The sequence below is a fragment of the Astatotilapia calliptera genome, chromosome 4 (genome assembly GCF_964374335.1).
Source record: "Astatotilapia calliptera chromosome 4, fAstCal68.1, whole genome shotgun sequence".
Taxonomy (NCBI): domain Eukaryota; kingdom Metazoa; phylum Chordata; class Actinopteri; order Cichliformes; family Cichlidae; genus Astatotilapia; species Astatotilapia calliptera.
In genome coordinates this window covers 19,405,722-19,423,961 of record NC_137425.1, presented here as the reverse complement: position 1 = coordinate 19,423,961, position 18,240 = coordinate 19,405,722, and the positions used below count along the sequence as shown (strand labels likewise).

At 41.9% G+C, this 18,240-nt stretch overlaps 1 protein-coding gene across 3 annotated transcripts; it reads left to right on the top strand.

The window, feature by feature from the left end:
• Window positions 1-223: 223 nt before the first annotated feature.
• Window positions 224-17,900, top strand: nacc1a (nucleus accumbens associated 1, BEN and BTB (POZ) domain containing a). 3 transcript variants are annotated; one of them, XM_026165292.2, is made up of 8 exons: window positions 224-519; window positions 4,583-4,737; window positions 5,969-6,247; window positions 6,413-7,043; window positions 7,225-7,395; window positions 10,675-10,780; window positions 10,978-11,075; window positions 13,882-17,900. In XM_026165292.2, exons 2-8 carry the CDS (start codon window positions 4,612-4,614, stop codon window positions 14,190-14,192), a joined length of 1,722 nt encoding a protein of 573 aa, XP_026021077.1. In that variant the 5' UTR covers window positions 224-519; window positions 4,583-4,611; the 3' UTR covers window positions 14,193-17,900. The 3 variants fall into 3 exon arrangements, with proteins under 3 accessions (XP_026021077.1, XP_026021076.1, XP_026021078.1); XM_026165291.2 differs by lacking the exon at window positions 224-519 and adding an exon at window positions 600-1,183; XM_026165293.2 differs by lacking the exon at window positions 224-519 and adding an exon at window positions 1,202-1,587.
• The last annotated feature ends 340 nt before the right edge of the window (window positions 17,901-18,240 follow it).

Here is an 18,240-nt window from a genome sequence, read left to right as displayed (position 1 = left end):
GGTTTATAACTGTATGCCAATTGGGCAAATATGCCTGTATAAGTATCATAGGTTTCACTTGTTTACAGCCAACAAGGGTGCGGCTTTATCGCTACTTTATATGCGCCCGCGGAGTTCACTTAAGTTAAATAAGTACACACACACACAGAGAAACATATACACATACACACGGCCTACTTCCATAGTTCATTTGCGGAGAGGGAGAGAGCAAGATAGAGAGAGAGACTCAGACTAATTCCTCCACGCAGCCTGTGCCAATGCGCAAACAGTCTACGCCGTGGGATAGGTCTCCCCCAAATTGAGGCTGCGCTCTCAACGATCATGCGATTGAATGACGAGCGCGTCATGCTTGTCTTCCTCCTCTGCTGTTCGCTGCGATCGGTGGCTCTGCGTTCCGCAATCCCCTGGGATACTGTACCGCCCTCGATGGCTCTTCTATCGCCGTTCCGCTCCCACTGAATGGCTGTCCGGAGCGAGGAAAAACGAACCAGCGCTCTGCATCAGCTTCCCAGCGAGGGGGTGAGTGTCTTGTTCGGCCGTCAGTCAGTCGGTAGGGTCGTCTGATGATCCACCGGCGGCAGCGGCGGTGGAGGAGGAGAAGAAGGAGGAGTGGGTGGTCACCGTTAGATTTTTTAGGCTGATGGAGCAGGAGGGGGGTGGGGGGGCAGTCCAGCAGAAGCACCAGCAGCAGTGGGGCAATTAAAGTTTGGGATAAGTGCGCGACTTTAAGGGGAAAGCTGGTCCAGGCTGGCACAATCTAAACTTTCTATTGCCCTTTTCAGCCTAACAATAATAATTATAATAAAAATATAGCTCGTTATCAGCAGCGGAGCAGAACACGTTTAACTTAACGAGCCTCACAAAACATGAGAAAATTCAACGGCAGTCCGTTTGTTTCTGTCTCTCGCTTTTTTTTTTGGCACGGCAGCTCTTGTGAGCGCCGGCTGCAAAAAGAATTGTGCCTTGTTGTGCTCCCCCCACCAACCACCCCCCCTGCTCCGTGCCGCACTGGTTCCGTCTGGCTCGCCCTCAGCTGCTGCGTGTCCTGGGATGACCTGTTGATGTCGGTAGAATGGAGAATGGCAGGGGGAGCGATTTCCCCCGTCGCCAAAATATTTAAATAAGCAACATTTTGGGCCTGACTAACCGGCGTCGCAGCACGGCTACCTCGTCCGCTCGGCCAGTAAGTGCTTTGTTTACCTTTGTGAGTGCGGAAATGCTTGACATTGTGCAGCTGGGGCTGAGTGTGCGCGAGGTGGATGGTGCGCCGGGCGAACCCAAAATATTTTAACTGTGGCGTTAGCTTTAGCCGTTAGCCACCTCCCATAGGCCGTGCTGCGGATGGAAGGAGAGGGCAATCAGATATTTCAGCGCTGACAGCCACTTGGAGGAGGGGGAATGGAGGGGGGATAGGGACTCCCGAAGTGGCCCGATTCCTGTAAAACTACTTTAGATTCGTCTAACCGATTGCCATTTGAGGGCACGTAAACAATCGCACGCCATCCTGGATTCCCCCTTAACGCATCCATGCTGTCCCTACCTCCCAGTAGCCTCCCGGCTGGGTAGGCACGGATCGGACACCCCCAGGTGGGTTAAACAACTCCTTATCCTTCTACACGTTATTTGGCAACACTTTCAGCACAGAGGCACACACATTAAAGGAAAAAAAATCAGAAATGTGAAGTTAAAAAAGTCTGTTTGTAAAACAATCAGCCTTCTTGCTGTGAGGATAAGCAAAAGTCAGGCCTGCCAGGAGCACAGCTATGCAAGCATGGGCGCATATAATGAGGAAATGCCTATAGAGGGAACTGTGTGTGCCAGCTGCATGAGGGGCTTTTCCACATAATGATCTGAAAGGTTTGAACCAACATAAGAGTTTGGTGGAATAAGTTTCAAAATAGGCTGAGAACCAGTCCATCATAACACAACTTAGCCCCCCTTGAAATATTCTAAAGGCTGCTATTAAAAGTGTAAGGTCTTTAGTATGTTGTATGTCTGACCTACTTTCCTCCCAGGGCTGGCTGGTATGAGAGCTAAGCTACAGGGTTAGTTGGGGTGAATTTCATTTGCTCACGCTGTTGCTGCTGCACTCTACTGTATATATTTAAGGACCTGAGATTATTCTTCTCATCCCTACAGGCCCCCGCTGCCCCTCCTTAGTGCACAGGGCCACACACACATGTGCGTGCACACGCTTGCATTCTCGCTCACTGTTGGGGCAAACTGTGCAAACACACCTCTGCTCTCGGCCCAGTGTTTGTGTGTCTTGATGTGCAACCATGTGTGCTTACTGTGGCTCGCCAAACTGTAAACAAGCAGTATTGTCTAATGTCTGTGTGTGACTCAGTGTGCCTTTTGTGGGTTTGTTTGAGTTTGTGTGTGTGCGCATCTGTGTTTTAGTATGAGGGAGAGGGGAGCTTGAGTGAGATGGAGACAAAGAGAGCATTTCTCTTTACCCTGGAGCTTGGCGAGGTCCCAAATGAAAGGCTTTGGATATGATGGGCTGGCTCGCTTCAACCCTCATCAGTCAGTCACACTAAAGTTTGCTTTTTATGCCTCTCACAGGGTGGGCTTCAGTCACTTTGCTCTCACATTATCAGATAGTATCTTACACTGATAACGCTCTATGTGTGGGTGCATGTAGGTTCAGCAAGCATTCATGCAACACTTTTAAGTGGTAATATATCTCTGCATTGCAGGCCTGTACCCTCATCTGCACGCATAGAAATACTTATGACGGGCCTTGTGCTTTAAGTAAGCACGAGCAGTGCAATGCCATGTAGGCTGATCAATGTATCTGTTGTTTGCATTGCTCTTATTGAGGGTACAGAGGGCATATACATGCATGTGAATAGCACCTCCGAAATTGCTGTTTATAGAACGTGCTATCACAAAGCATAGCTGGTGTAACACCATCGAAGCATGTTTACATACCTTCACAGTATCAAGTGAGTAATGTAATATACCCTGCTTATAGCCCTCATAGCCACAGCAGAGGGAACGTTGGCTCATTTTAATTTAATATTGACAGGCATAATCTATCAATCTTAGAGCGGATATGGGGCAAAGGGGGGGCATGTTTGCCTCTGACTGTTGACTGAAGTGAATGGAAACATGCTATGCGGTTTTTGTTTAGGCCACACACACAAACACACGTTTGCACATAGAATACCAGAACATGACCCAGTTATCTGAGGACACGGGATTTTATAGCTCACAGAAGACACAGAAAATAAAAAGGCTTTCAGTAGCTGTTGGTGCTGGGCACCAACAGCTACTGCAAGGTTGAAGTGACGTATAGGATTAATGAAATGTAGATTATCCTGTGGAAGTTTCAACAAAACTTAGTTTGAAATATCAGAGTGCTGCGAGCCTGCCAATACTATTCGGTAGACTGTGCGAAGGAGAAAATGCGGCCCATGTCGTTTGGGTTTTTCAAGAGATATATTGTTTTAATTGTGGGGAACCTTCCTTTAACAGACAGGCATTTCATTATGAATACTTTGGCCTAACAGTAATAAAACAGGCCAGTTAGATTTGCTCGGCGTTTTATTGCATTGTGTTAATGTGAGGTTCTGACATTCCTCAGCTGTTTAGCTTCTCTTTGAGCTTTCTGTCTTTTAACATAGCTGTGTTACATTACACCTTCACCCCACAATGCCTGGGGGGGGAGTCATCACTGCAACGAAACAAGATGAAGCTGAAACATGCGACAGCAATCATGATTAATGCGATGTAACCCACTGAAAAGTGATTCACAAAGAAAGTTTATTATGTATCAAAATGTCACATGAAGAACTACTCCACAGTTGCCGTATAAATATTCTCATTCCGAGTTCTTTGGCAAATCAAAGCGAGATCTGGAGACGGTCTTTCAACATATTGTTTGTAGTGGTGCAGTCAAAGGTCTCCTAACTGTTACCAGTTGCAAGTATAGTGGCGGCCCTGCTCTTTTCTGACCAGCCTCATGGTCAAAGTTTATCCACATATCGGCAAGACCAACAGGAAGGAGCTCATACTTGGTAAATGACAGCGGTTTTCACATGCGATTATATCTTTGCCCGTTCTCACACGTGGCCTAGCTGAAACATGCAGGAGGCAGCACCCGAGGCATCAACTCTCTTAGCATGAGTTTGCCAATTACTTATTACATATTAGAAGTTCTAACATGGAGCGCACTGAAAGTTTAGTTTAGTGTGGTCTCCTTATTGAACAGGCTTTCAGTTAAGATGTATGAAGAACTGGATTGTGAATATGAAGAATGAATTTACCTGAATTAAAACAAAAATCCTGTGCAAAAAGAAATATATCAACCATCGTTATTTGGGTTGGTTTGATAATAGTTGTAGTTGTTTTGTATGAAAAAGGTCTGATTATACATGTAGTTTGAGTTGGGTGCTCTTCCGTATCATGGGAAAAAATTCCATGGAGAAAAAGAGCGTGTTTGGGGGAGTGGGAATTTGGCTCAGTATTTCCATATATGAAGTCAATCCTGTTTTTCAGTAACCAGCATTTGGATCTATTCACTTCCTCATTTGTCCTCTTTGTTTGTTTCTGCCTGTCTCTATTCATTCCCAACAAGACCTTTTTGGTGGTGTGCATAGGCGCACCATGGCCCAGACCCTCCAGATGGCGATCCCAAACTTCGGCAACAACGTTCTAGAGTGTCTGAATGAGCAGCGGCTGCAGGGACTCTACTGCGATGTGTCCGTGGTGGTCAAGGGCCATGCTTTCAAGGTACTGGTGCACTGTTTCTCTTATTTGCACTCAACTGACTGAAGGTCGTGGTTATAATGAAGAAGAAAAGACCCGAGTGTAAACAAAAAGTCCTGTGGCAGTCGTGCTCCATGGAAAAGGAACGTCATTATTCTTCAGAAGAACTGCTGTTTGGACATTTTCTTTTTTTTTTTTTTGGGTGGGGGGGATGTTGCAACATGTAACTTTTTGCAGCAGAGGCAGATGATGCATCATTCGGTGTGAATCCACATTTGTGCAAGTTTCTAGCTCCAGTATATAAGATGTTATTAATGTTTGTTTTAAAGATTGTTTTTTACGGGTTACAGGTTTTCTTTCATTTGCTGAGTAGTTTGAGTTATCCTGTCCATTAGAGACAATGTAATTTGTGCATTGTATTCATTCCTCAGTTAAATATTGGCCTCTAACGTTTTGTTTTTTTACCTTCTCTGAGATCTTTCACTTTGAGTAGGGCCTTCTTTTTCAGGGACATTGAAAGAACTCGATTAGTATTTTAAAAATGAAAGTACACTGAAGAGCTACTAAATCAATATGTTAATAAATCATTGGCTGGTTGTAGAACAGGGGTGGGCAACTCCAGGCCTCAAGGGCTGGTGTCCTGCAGGTTTTAGATGTGTCCTTGATCCAACACAGCTGTTTCAAATGACTAAATGACCTGCTCAACTTGTCCTGAAGTTCTCCATAGGGCTGGTAATGAACTCATCATTTGATTCAGGTGCAATGACCCAGGGTGATATCTAAAACCTGCAGGACACCGGCCCTCGAGGCCTGGAGTTGCCCATCCCTGGTATAGAAGCAGTTTACCAAAAGCTGTCAGAAGGGTTAATAATACAGGAAAACAAAGAAAACCCCAATTATCATATAACCCCCTGTGAGCAAGGGCGTTGGCGACAGTGGGAAGAAAAAACTCCCTTTTAGCAGGAAGAAACCTCCATCAGAACCAGGCTTAGGGAGGGGCAGCCATATGCCTATTGCAGTGTAACAAAGGGAGGATTGAGGGTCAGCCAATCAAGCCCTAACTATGTACTTTATTAAAAAGGGAAGTTTTAAACCTAATCTTAAAAGTATTGTTTATTGTTGTTGTTTTTTTTAAACGAAGCTATACCGTGAGAAAATAAATTCTCCAAAACATCTCACTAGCCCTTAATAAATCAGTATATTGTAATATGTAAAATGATTTTTAAATTATGTTTTCTTTTTCTTTTTTTCTTAGGCTCATCGAGCAGTTCTGGCTGCTAGCAGTTCTTATTTCCGGGATCTTTTCAGCAGCAGCAACAACAGCAATGGTGGAGGTGGCGGAAGCAGTGAGGCCGGCCCAGCCGTAGTGGAGCTCCCGCCGGCTGTGCAGCCTCAGAGTTTCCAGCAGATTTTGGCTTTCTGCTACACAGGCCGTCTTAGCATGACGGTGGGGGACCAGTTTCTTCTCATGTATACTGCCGGCTTCTTGCAAATCCAACAGATCATGGAGAAAGGCACTGAATTCTTCCTCAAGGTAAAGCTAAATAGAAATAGAAAGTGAAGTAGCAGAAAACCTAAAGTCATTGTTTCATCAATTTGAACTGGTAAATTACAGGTTGAGATTTCTGTTTTGAGACTTTCTGCAAGGTAAGATCTATCTATTTGCTGACGCAAAGGTGATATATGCATTTATTGGTAGGTATCCTCCCCCAGCTGTGACTCCCAGGGCCTTCATGGAGAGGAGGCCCCACCTTCAGAGCCCCAGAGCCCTGTAACACAGACCAGTAACGGTGCAGCCCGGCCCGCCTCCTGTCTGACGCCGCTCCCTCTGGTATCACGAGTTAAGATGGAGCAGCCAGCGAGCCAACCAGAGGCGGCCACTCCTTACTCAGTGGTTTGCACTCCTGTAGCCAAGCGACTATGGGAGGGTGGCAGCACCCGAGATGGAGGTGGGGTAGGCTCAGGGGGAGGAGGAGGTGCCAGGAAAGCAGCCCGTTATTCCCAGGAGGCAGTGCGGGGCAGCGCTATCCAGAGCCCCGGAGGTCTCGGACTGGCTGTGGGTATGGGTGCCACCACGACCAACCTCGTGGGAATGGTGGCCGGTGGTGGGATTGGTGGCGGTGCCAGCACCAATGGGAATTCTGCAGCAGGGCTTATCATGTCAGAGGGCGCCAGCCCTGGCACCCTGAGTACCTATGCTAGTGACTCACCTATCAGCTACCATGATGACGAAGAAGAAGAGGAGGGGACAGATGAAAGTGCTGAGGAGCAGTACAGACAAATCTGCAACATGTACACCATGTACAGTATGCTCAACATGGGAGCTGCAGGTAATGGACAGAATAGTTATACCAACACATACAAATATATCTAGCTGAAGTTTTTCATTACACCTTGATTACATATTTGTATCCTTTATTTGGTTTGTCGAGACATTGTAACAGCACAAAATATTCTCATAAATATATTTTTATAGTTGATTCGAAATTTTTCCATATGTGGATTTTCTAGCTGCTGGTGAGCGTGTTGAGGCTCTACCAGATAACACGGAGACGCGAGGTCGGATGCGTGGCAGAGATCTTTCATGTCTTCCTGCAGAACTTATTGCCCAAATAGGCAACCGCTGTCACCCCAAACTATACGAGGAAGGAGATCCTGCTGAGAAACTAGAGTTAGTCTCAGGTATGTTTCTCTGTGTGTGTGTGTGTACCTAAAGACAGCAATATTTACAACTAAATTTAAAAAAAGAAAAGAAAGAAATTCAAAATGATTAGATTTGAGAGACAAAAATATCCAAATTTCATAGAATTGTCTTGGCTCGCTGTCTCCAAAATGTCAAACTTAACATGAGAAACCTGCAGGTGGGTGACGGATGAAAGAAAAACTGAAACCCTCGACCTTTACACTAAAGGGAATCCAGCAGCTCTGTGATGCTGTTGGGGGGGATGTTTTGCTTTTGTGGTTTAGGTCTGCTTGTATCTTTAGAGGCAAGCAAGGAATAAGAAAGAAAATGCCATGTGTGATCTCCTTTTTCTTATGATGAAACATTTCCTGTTGGGAGTGGTGTCCTCCACCCATCTGCAGAGCGCAAGGGGTCACTGAATAGTTTGGATATAAAACTGATGTTCACTGTTTGGCTTAAATCACCTCTTCTCAGTCGAGTTGAATTGGTTGATGGTTGATGAGAATCAAGCATCTTCTACAGCCATCGTCAACCATCAACAACAAAACAGGAAAAATCTTTTTTCTAGTGAAGTACCAGAGACTGAGAATCTAAAGTGCAGCATAGCTGTTGTGGTGGCCTGATACTGTTGTTGGATTTTCTTCTTTAATTTGTTGTTTGTCCATAAGTGTCAAAACAAAATATTTAGCATGTGGTTTGTAGAAAAAAAAGAAAGAAAAATACTTTGATTCTGCTACAAGTGTATCAAAAATGAAGTCTTTACCTTGATCTAAACTACAGAAATCATAGATACATTTATACCAGACTGTCGTTGGGTCATTATCTGATTCGTAAATATAGCCAAGCTGCTTCAAATCCTGCTTATACTGTGCTGGCAGTGTTTTAGGAATTCTTGTCATGCTGAAAAATTGAGCTGTTCCCAATTAGATGATTTCCAAATGGTTTTGCATAATGGATCAAAATCTGTCAATATATTTCTGTGTTCATATATTTAATCAGTTTTAACAAGATATCTAACACATCTGACTGAAGTACTTATAGGTTGCAGACACTCAGTGTTGTATCTCTCTCCTGACCTCCTCTATATCATTGTGCATGCTCAGTCCTCCTCCTCTATACACACTGACAACAATTTGAACCAAAGAATTCCAAATTGGGTTCATTACCCCATAAGACCTGTGGATACTGATTTTCAGTCCAGTTCTTGTGTAATTTGGCGTACCTCAGCCTTTTCTCCCAGTGTTGAGTCTACAAGTGGGAATCACCAGATACTCCACAATACGATATTATCACAATGCTTCACTCATGGTACGATATTATTGCAATTTTTAACATTTTGTGACATGCTGAGTGTTGCGGTGAAATATATTGTGATTTATCACGATTTCCAACTGCACATTATGTCCCTAAAATTAAACTTTGTTTGTACTGATATTATCCAACACGATAAAGTTATCTCATTTCAGTTATTTATTTATTTTTGCTTCAAAATTAGATTGTGAAGCAAACCAACACTGTCCCTGAATTATTAAAACAATTACATTTGTATTCAGCAACCTTCCTGTTCTATATGAGTATAACCAGAATACAGCCAGCTGGCAGTCAGCTGAGTCGAGTCCCCACGAGTTATCCTTCTTCATAAAGGCTCATTCAGACTGATTGCAACATGTTGGAAATCTGTCTGCATTTCTAAATTAAAAGTTTCTGTAAACCTTCAGTATTTTGTCTAAGGGAGATTGCTGTCAGTCCAAGTCAGGCTGCGACTACTTGCAGAAAGGTTGCTTCCTGTCAGATGACACGAGCCTGCTTCTTCGTACTATATCGATATTTGGTATCCCTGATATCGCCACACAAAATATCACAATACGATACTGTATCTTTTTTTTTAGTTTTAATTTTAGTTAAGTCAGTGTTAAGTGACTTAACATACAAAAATCCTTCCTCTGGAAATGGTCAGCAACAAGGACTGAAAATGAATAAACAAAGAAGCTGATGTCCAAGGGAAAGTAGTTCTTCAGAAAGCCGGAAGAACTATTGCTCTAGACCACGATAAAAAAAATTACAAGTCTGGCTCCTTGGAAGCAAAATTAAAGATAAAGAAATGAGCAGCTGGTTAAGAGTTTTGCACAGTACTGCATATATCAGAAATATGTTATCAAACTAACTTATCTTATTCATATATTTATCTGATATCACAAGGGCAGCAGGGTGGTGTTGTTGTTAGTACTGTTGCCTCACAAAAAGGAGGTCCTGAGTTTGACTCCAACATCTGGCCAGGGCCTCTCTGTGTGGAGTTTGCATGTTCTCCCCACTTTTGCGTGGGCACTCAGGCTTCATCCCACTGTCCAAAGACATGCAGTTAGTGGGGCTATTTTAACTGATAATTGTGAAATTGCCCATGGGTGTGAATGTGAGTGTGAATGGTTATCTGTCTTTCTGTGTTAGCCCTGCGGCAGGCTGGCAACCTGTCCAGTGTGTACCCTGCCTCTCACCCCATGATAGCTGGGATAGGCTCCAGCACACCCACCACCCTGATAAAGATAAGGGGAAGAGGACAGATAAATCTTATATAACATAAAATAAAAATAAATAAATATTTTATTTTAGTGTTGTTTTTAGGTGAATAGTTTTATCTGCCTCAGTCTGCAGTCTGGAAATGAATGACATTATGGTTAAAGGTAGAGCTGAACTATTAAATACATATAGGCAGTATAGTATGAGGTCTAAATAGGACAAGGCAGGTAGCACTGATATATATTCATATCTTCAGAGGACGCTGTCCTCAGATGACTGAGATTTGCACTGGCAAGCAGAGCTGTATTGCACATGTGACTCAGTTTGTTTATGTCAAGGACATACTGTGACTGTGCGTGTTACCTTACCAGTGGGGTTACACACTTCACTCTGCAGCAGCATGTGCCTGTGACAGAGCAACCTGAAGCAAGTGTTTCAGGGTAGTTTTATACTACATTTGTAAAAGTCAAAGGAATAAACTGAAGTAATGAAACCAAATCAAACCTCAAAGCTGTGACATTTAACTGGCGCACAGGCTTCTCTCTCCCCACCCACAGCTGCAGTGTGATATGAATCAGAGCTGTTGCTAGATAAATAAACTCTCCATTCCAGTAACCGAAAGCGAAGATCCTGACTGTATCATTGCTGTACCTGACCCACAAAAGTTGAAGAAGGGAAATGCCATAAAACGAGATAGCAGATAATCTCAGTAGATAATCTACAGTGATAATAAATGGTCTCAATTCTTTCTGGATTCTTTGCAGGTACTTCTGTGTATATATCACGAGCTCAGCTAATGAACTGTCATGTGAGTGCAGGGACCAGACACAAGGTGCTGCTGAGGAGGCTGCTGGCCGCCTTCTTTGACAGGTTTGCTTCTTCCCTCGATTTGTCTGGGTCTATTTATGCAAGTGTTTCATGCAAAGCGTAGTTTTAATATAGAAATTAAAGTTTTTTTTGTTTTCCTTTTTTTTTGTTTTTTATCTGCTGGCATATGAAGGATAAATCAACTATTTTTGTGTTTCCTCTGTTCTGTCTACCTCTTTCTTATTTTTTTGATGTATCAGGAACACTCTGGCCAACAGCTGCGGGACAGGCATTCGCTCGTCCACCAATGACCCGAGCCGCAAGCCCCTGGACAACAGAGTGCTCCATGCAGTCAAATGTGAGCGTACATGTTTTGTCTGTCTGTGGGTGTTTGCCCACAAGCATGCAAACAATTTGTGCATGTACTGATGGAGGGGAATGTACATGCAGTCACACTGCATGCACACACTGTGTATTTACACTGTAAACTAAGCCGTATCATAATCGTAGCTGAATTAATGAGTTAGCTGTGTAATGTCTCAGTTTTCCTTTTAGGTACATTTAGATAGTACTAATAGTAACAACAATAATATTAATCTTTATTAATACTTGGTAATTTTTTTAAAAAAAAATCCACATTACAACGTGCCTCACAGCAGCAACAAAACAAGCATAGTTTTTTTTTTTTTTGGTTTTGTTGTTTTAAAAGCATAAATAAGATTTGCATTGGTATGATTAGTGTTTGGCAATAACTCTGTGACCGCTACATAGTAACATTCACCCTGAAATCAAGTGTTGACATCAGACACACCAGAACAGAGATATTGTCCTGCTTATAGTGAGGTGATTATTTGTTCAGACGTTCTATAGTTTTGAGTTTTGCGAGTTGCCCTTTTTCTTTACAGCTTTGTGCTTTTTCAGTAAAAGCTTGCTGAAAGTGGAAAATGTATCCATGCTCACCATAAAATCAGATTTAAAGACATGTAGCTGTGAGCGGGACTCGTGACATCACTACTAGTCTGAAGCCTGTGTTGCACAACACACATAATACATTGTGAATAGCATTTCAGCAGCACATGAAACACTTTCAGCAGTCTTTTTGTGTAAAACTTAAACCAAAAAAAATATGTATGTTCATGTTTGCAATCGAGGGCTGAGCAAAAAATATATTTTTAGAGTTGTTAAAGACAAAATAATCATATTTCACTTGTTTACTGGATCATACCAAACTAAAAATGGACATGCATCACATGACTGGTTGTAGCTGATGGAGTTGTGGAGTATGCCACGTCGTTATTCTGCCCAGTACAGAGCATATTTACTGTGGTGTGAGCCAGTAAACAAGTTAAATGTGACTGTTTTGTCCCTGTTGACTTGAAAGTTTACATTTTGCTAGCTTTTCACATTTAGTTTTTGGACTACATTAATTGGATCTTGGGTTCAGTATTCCACTGAGGTTTTTGCCAGTTGAAGCCTGACCTTGTTTTAGAATTTCTAACAAGGTAACAGAACTACTTTCATTTTTATTATTTGCAGAAAAACATCTCCTGCCCAAAATATTATGCAAATCATAGCATTTTTGTCTTTGAACATGCCTGGAGGGGATACTCTATCATTCTCTTGGCACCTTACATGTAGGTGATGTGCCAAAACCCCTGTGGGTGAAAAACAAGAAAAAAAACTGACTGTGCCACCCATTACTTAAACCAAGCAATTTCTGTTTCAGTAGTGAATATTAAAAACATTCCCCTGAAGTAGATTTTTACTAGAAATCAGTCAGCAAAACAATTGTTGCTTTGTTGAGGTCACGCCACATGTGCTGGGGTTTTCTTATGCATTTTGCATACTGTAACGTTAGCCAGGATAATAAACACTGAACATGAGAGACAGCTGGATAAATAACTTGGCTGGTGTTTATAAAAGATTGCAATTGTCTAAAGTGTTTCAGTTGAATTTTAAACCGAGCAAGTGTTGATTCGCATATTGAATAGACTTTTTGTCAGTCATGAGTCGTTTTCACATATGCTCTGCAGCCCTGATCATTTCTAGAACTTACTCAGCAGAGGTGCTCATGAGAAGGAAGATGTCCGATCCAGTCGAGTTGCAGTGTTCTTTAACTTGCGGAGATTGTGTAATATCAAACTGTGCCAATAAGCAAATAGCACAGGTGATCATTTGGTACACGCAGGTAATAACACAGGAATATTGCCTATTGGTTGTCACTTCTGCTTTCTCCGCACTCTCTCTGCAGGCATTTCCATCGACTGTGCCACAGAGTTAATTCCAATTCTGTGAACACCTCTAAAGCAGGCTGTTTCATGCTGTATGCTACACATAAATAGGAACAACTATGGAAATATCCTCTTCTGATTCCTTTGAAACTGTCGGAAGTTTTTTGTGTGCAAACTTCTATAGAGACTGTCGTGGTTAAAATCAAAAAGAAAAAGCCATAGCTGTAGTCATTTCCCTAAACACTGTAACTCTCATACAGCAGGCCTCTGTGTGCCTATTAGTCCTTTAACTCCTCCTATACAATAAGGAGTTCAGCAGCTAAACCTGGCACACAGGTACGTCTTAGATTCCTGAAGGTTCTTATCTATATCAGCCATTGGGACATCATCATGCTGCCTAGGAGCCACCTACAAATGGATTAATATGATCGATTTTTAGCATTTCTGCATTTATACTCCTTGCAACATTGTATTGTTTTCATTCTGTGACCGGAGCATTTAATTTATATCCACAAAACTTGAATATTGGAATATATCTGATATATTATGTTGCCTGGCAACTATCTAAATTTAGAGCAGGACCTAAGCATTGCAGGCGGTCCATAAAAAATTGACTCACTTTTATACTGTCAGTCCCATATAATCCAGTATAGTCCTTAAAAATATTTATTAACAAAGCTATTACCCCTTTTAGGTTTTTTTTGCCAGCATCACAAATAGATCAGATCATACTGTAGTATGTGCATGTATTTGGAATAAATCCATCTTCATTCAAATATTGGTGAAAGGGATGCTTTTGTCTGTTGTGGGTAGAAGACAGGCAAAAGGATCTGTCAGTACACTCGTGAAATTCGTTCTTGGCTCCAGTCACATCATAAAAGTGTGATCAGCCTAATTATTCCCCCCCCCCCCCCCCTTTTTGTTTTTTGTCAGTTTATTGCCAGAACTTCGCAACCAGCTTCAAGGAGAGCGAGATGAACGCCATTGCAGCCGACATGTGCACCAATGCCCGACGTGTGGTCCGTAAGAGCTGGATACCCAAGCTAAAGCTACTGATGGCGGAAAGTGACGCTTACTCTGCGTTCCTTCCTGATGGTGTCAAGACAGAGGAAGACGCCCTGGGGGCGGATCCAACCTTCGACCCTGCCTCATTGGAGTCCGCCAGTGGTGCTGGTATGGAGTCGGGCGGCTCTTCAGGTGAATCGCTACCAGGTGTGGGTGGGGACGGAGGACCGTTATTTTGAATGTTTGGTGACGCACATAACAGTATTCCCCAGTTGCGCTTGCCTTCTCACTCTTTGGCCCACGCTGATCTCTCACATCTTGACTGTCTATACTACACTGTTAGGGTCAACAGTTGTTGCCCTGATGTAACCAGGACTTGAAAACTTAAGGTTTTTTTGCTTTGACTGTATAATGGAGGTAATCAAGGAAAGGAAGGGCGTAAGAGGGTCTTTAGTTGTGTCCTAACTGCCCTCTGCCTCCCCTTGTCTTTTTAAGGTGTGTAAACACATCCACTGTTGCATATTAAATACATTCCCTAAGGTGCTGGTGGTTTGGGGGGAGGGCAGGGAGTTACTGGTGCAGCCTGAGGAGGAAGAGATGGCTGGATGGACAGATTTCCAGGAGCAGAAGTGACGGGTATATTGAATGTAAGTGTCGGTGGCATTTTTCTCTATGCAACCCTGACAACTTGTATTCCAGCCTCGGGAAAGAAACTAAATTTCAAAATAGATACATTATTAAAACAAAGTAACACTACCTGTTCTTCCTCCTCTTGCATCTTCCACTGATCACCCTGCAAGTATTCTTCAGCCTCACCTCACCTTTCTTGAGACCAGAGAATCTCACTCGAGTGTTTCACTGTGTGCTGTCTTATAGAAATATATCTCATCTGCCTATTTTTATTTTCTTTGCATGTTTCTCTGTCTGTAAACTGAAAAGTGATCCAGTAAGAAGGGTGAAAGCTTTTTACTCAGAAGATTGTAATGGGGGGAAAAAATGAAATTTGAAGGGCAACAGGTAATCAAAGCTGGTCATATTTTTAGAAGACAAAAACTATATTTATACAAGTGCCCATGCCTAGAATGGTGTGAGCAAAGAGAGCAAGAGGGATTGTTTTAAAATCTCAGTATTCAGCTTTTATTGAAAGAGGGCTTGTCAAGTAAGGAAAAGTGCTATTTTTGCAGGAGTACAATAATAATAATGAAAGGAGTCTTATCATAAGAACCTCAGTCATTTATTTTTATCCTTATTTTACAGTGAAAGTGATGGAATGAGCAGTTGAACTGCTAAATTTGACACATTTCATCTTTTGTCCACTATCTTTAAAGGAATAATAAGACTGCTTCCGCTGGCACGACTGTGACTATGATTAGCATTTCTTGTTAGGTTGTGAACCTGCAACATTCGCCTCCTTTGATACAGCATTGGCCCACAGTTTTGAAGATTACTTTTGGACATTTATAGGTTACATTTATCTGACAGCTCTGCTAGTTTAGCCTTCGAAGAAAAATTCCTAAAAGGAGGGAGGAACAAAGTGACGTTCACAAGAAATAATTGTGAAATGAACAAGTGCATCTTTCAAATCTTGACGTCAATAAGCTGGTGGGCACAGTGATGTCGCAGGGAGGCAATGCTGCTTGAAGCAAAAAGGTTTTAATGGTACTGTGTGTATGTGTGTGTTCGATATAGTTCTCTGGTAAGAAAGCCAAGTTTGTATTGTGAAGATGTGTCTTTGGTGTGTGGCTTATTCATGTATGCAATGCACCACCTCTTTCATCTGGAAATTCAAAATGAGTTTTATTTTGAAGTTTGAAATGATTTTGCACCTTCCATGAGCGATAAGAGTGGTGGTTTCTGCACCTTATTGAGAAGAACTAGTAGTTCATGCACCTTTTGAGAAGTGTTGTGTAGCAATCAAACCCCTTTAGGTGGAATTTGCCTTGTTGTTTTTTTTTTTTTTGTTTTTTTTTTCTTTCTCCCATGCCTGCCTGTATTTGTTGTTTAGTAGTGGCACGAACGCCTACTGTAAATAATCAAGAAGACTGTTGAGTTGAATCCCAAGTGTTCTTCTTTTTTTCTGTTGCTGAATGTGTCTGATTTAAGAAATGTCAACAACTGACCTTTTGTATGTGGAAGTTGGTGTTTGCTAGAAACCTTCTGAATGCATGTTAATCTGTTAAGGACGGAGGTCAGTACAGGGGATTCATTCTTACATTTGCAGGTGGAAAAACCTGAAAGTAGTCCGGGTCTGACTCGGAATGTGTTCTTAACCTGATACGTTCGCACGGACTGATTACTTTCTCTTTCAGGAATTTTTTTTTTCCATAGAGGTTCTATTTTTGTGTAGAGAGGTAGAGTTTGAAAGCCAGGAAGATGCTGATGCTTCCTATCAAAGGCAGTTAAGTCTTACTGAAAAGAAATAAAATGACTAGTGGCATGATAAAGATTCTAGCTCAGCATATTTTCATTATTGTTTCAAATTCTAGGTTGGTTTAGGTGGGTGATACAGTATATGGATGAAACATAAATGCAGTACCTTGTGAGCATTCATTAAGGGTAATAACAAAGAAACCTCAGTTTTGCATTTGACTGTAGATGCCACATGAGCACCCCTCCCCCACATACCTCAAGTATCTTTGAAGACTGTTGTGCTTCCTGTCCCTTATGCAGCTGGTGTCATGTTTCACTCCTCCAAGTTTATTCATGCGCTTCATAAAGGCAAAGCAGTGGTTTATGTTTGAGCTGAATTATAATGTCTAGCTTTAATTTGTGTAGAGGTTTTCACAAGATGTTGCTTCACATTGTTTTAAGTATGACTATAATTTTTTTTCAAATCACCAGACTTGCCAGGCATGTTAAAGTTGCCATAATCAGCTGAAAAGTTTGCTTTGTTACATGCTATTACTCAGAAGAACTGTCATTGAGTCTCCAAATAAGATAAAATATGACCAATTAAGATTTCAACGTGAGAAACACGTTTCTGTTTGTCTCCCACAGTAATCATATTACTCAGTGACCCACTGAATGACTTGTACTGTATTGTGAGTCATTAACGAGAGCTCGGCTACGCCAGTGAATTGGTGTCGACTCTAATGAAGCAGCTGCCCAACCCGTATACGGAAATGTGCCCACTGCACCATTGACCTAGTAAGATTATGCTGCTGTTGCAGCTTCAAAGCTTTTACTACATATAAACAGTGATTAGGGCCCATGTTGCCATCAGTTCAACAAGTTCAGTTGAAATAAAATGTGGTTCCGGGACATTTCGGGGGTTTCACCCTGAAGTAAAAGTTCACTGACAGCTAAAAACTCCCTTATTCATAACTTGATTGCTCAGTCGCTCAGTCCTCCATCATCACTAGGTATGTGGGTGTTACTCGTTTTTAATTTGTGTTCTTTTGAGAGCTCTCTTGCTTTTTTTTATTATTGAACATTCTAAGCAATTTCTCTACCTTTCAGCGTACGTGTTTACACTTACAAAATGTAGACCTACACACTTGAATGGATAAGGTGTGGCACGGCATTGGGAACCTTTTGTCACTAAACAGTACATAGATAAATATGATTATATACATGTATAGATAAATACTGTATATTATATATAGACGCACACATAGTTTGTTTGTTGTGCACTCGCAGCATGAGGTATATATTTACCCAGATACAATGCTTCTCTTCACAACCTGTGCAGTTATTGGTCTGCCCATGTCTTTGCCCCTGCTCTTTGCCCTCTGTAACCCTGTAGCACCAGTGGACCTCCTGTACTGCTCATCCTCTTTCTGTGTTCCAAGTGCCAATAACTTTGTGAAAGCCCTGTAACTGTGACCCAACATTATCAAAGGTAATTGCACATTAACAACTTTAAGATAAATGAATACAAATCATAGAGAAAATGTCAAAAATGGAACAAATAATGAGTATCTTAATAAAAGATTTGTAACAATTTCTCCAAGACTCCTCGTTTTTGTGTTTCCTTAATCGCTTTAATGGTGTTGCCTGTCATTTGCTCTCATGGCGTTTGCTCACTGGTGAACTTAATTGAATCTTACTTTATTGCAAATGATTTAATGACACAGCTCTGCAATGGTTAGCACTACTGTGGTTAGCACAGCAAGAAGAAGTGTACTTTAATGTAATTTATTTAAGCACCGTTCATAAACCTAATTTAAACTCAACGCTTCAGTGTTCACACCTGGAAGCTGTCATGTATGACCTGTCGCTTTCATACTGTATGAACGTGTCACACACAGTTGTTTTTGCCATCATTTGTTTACAGTTTTGCTTTGA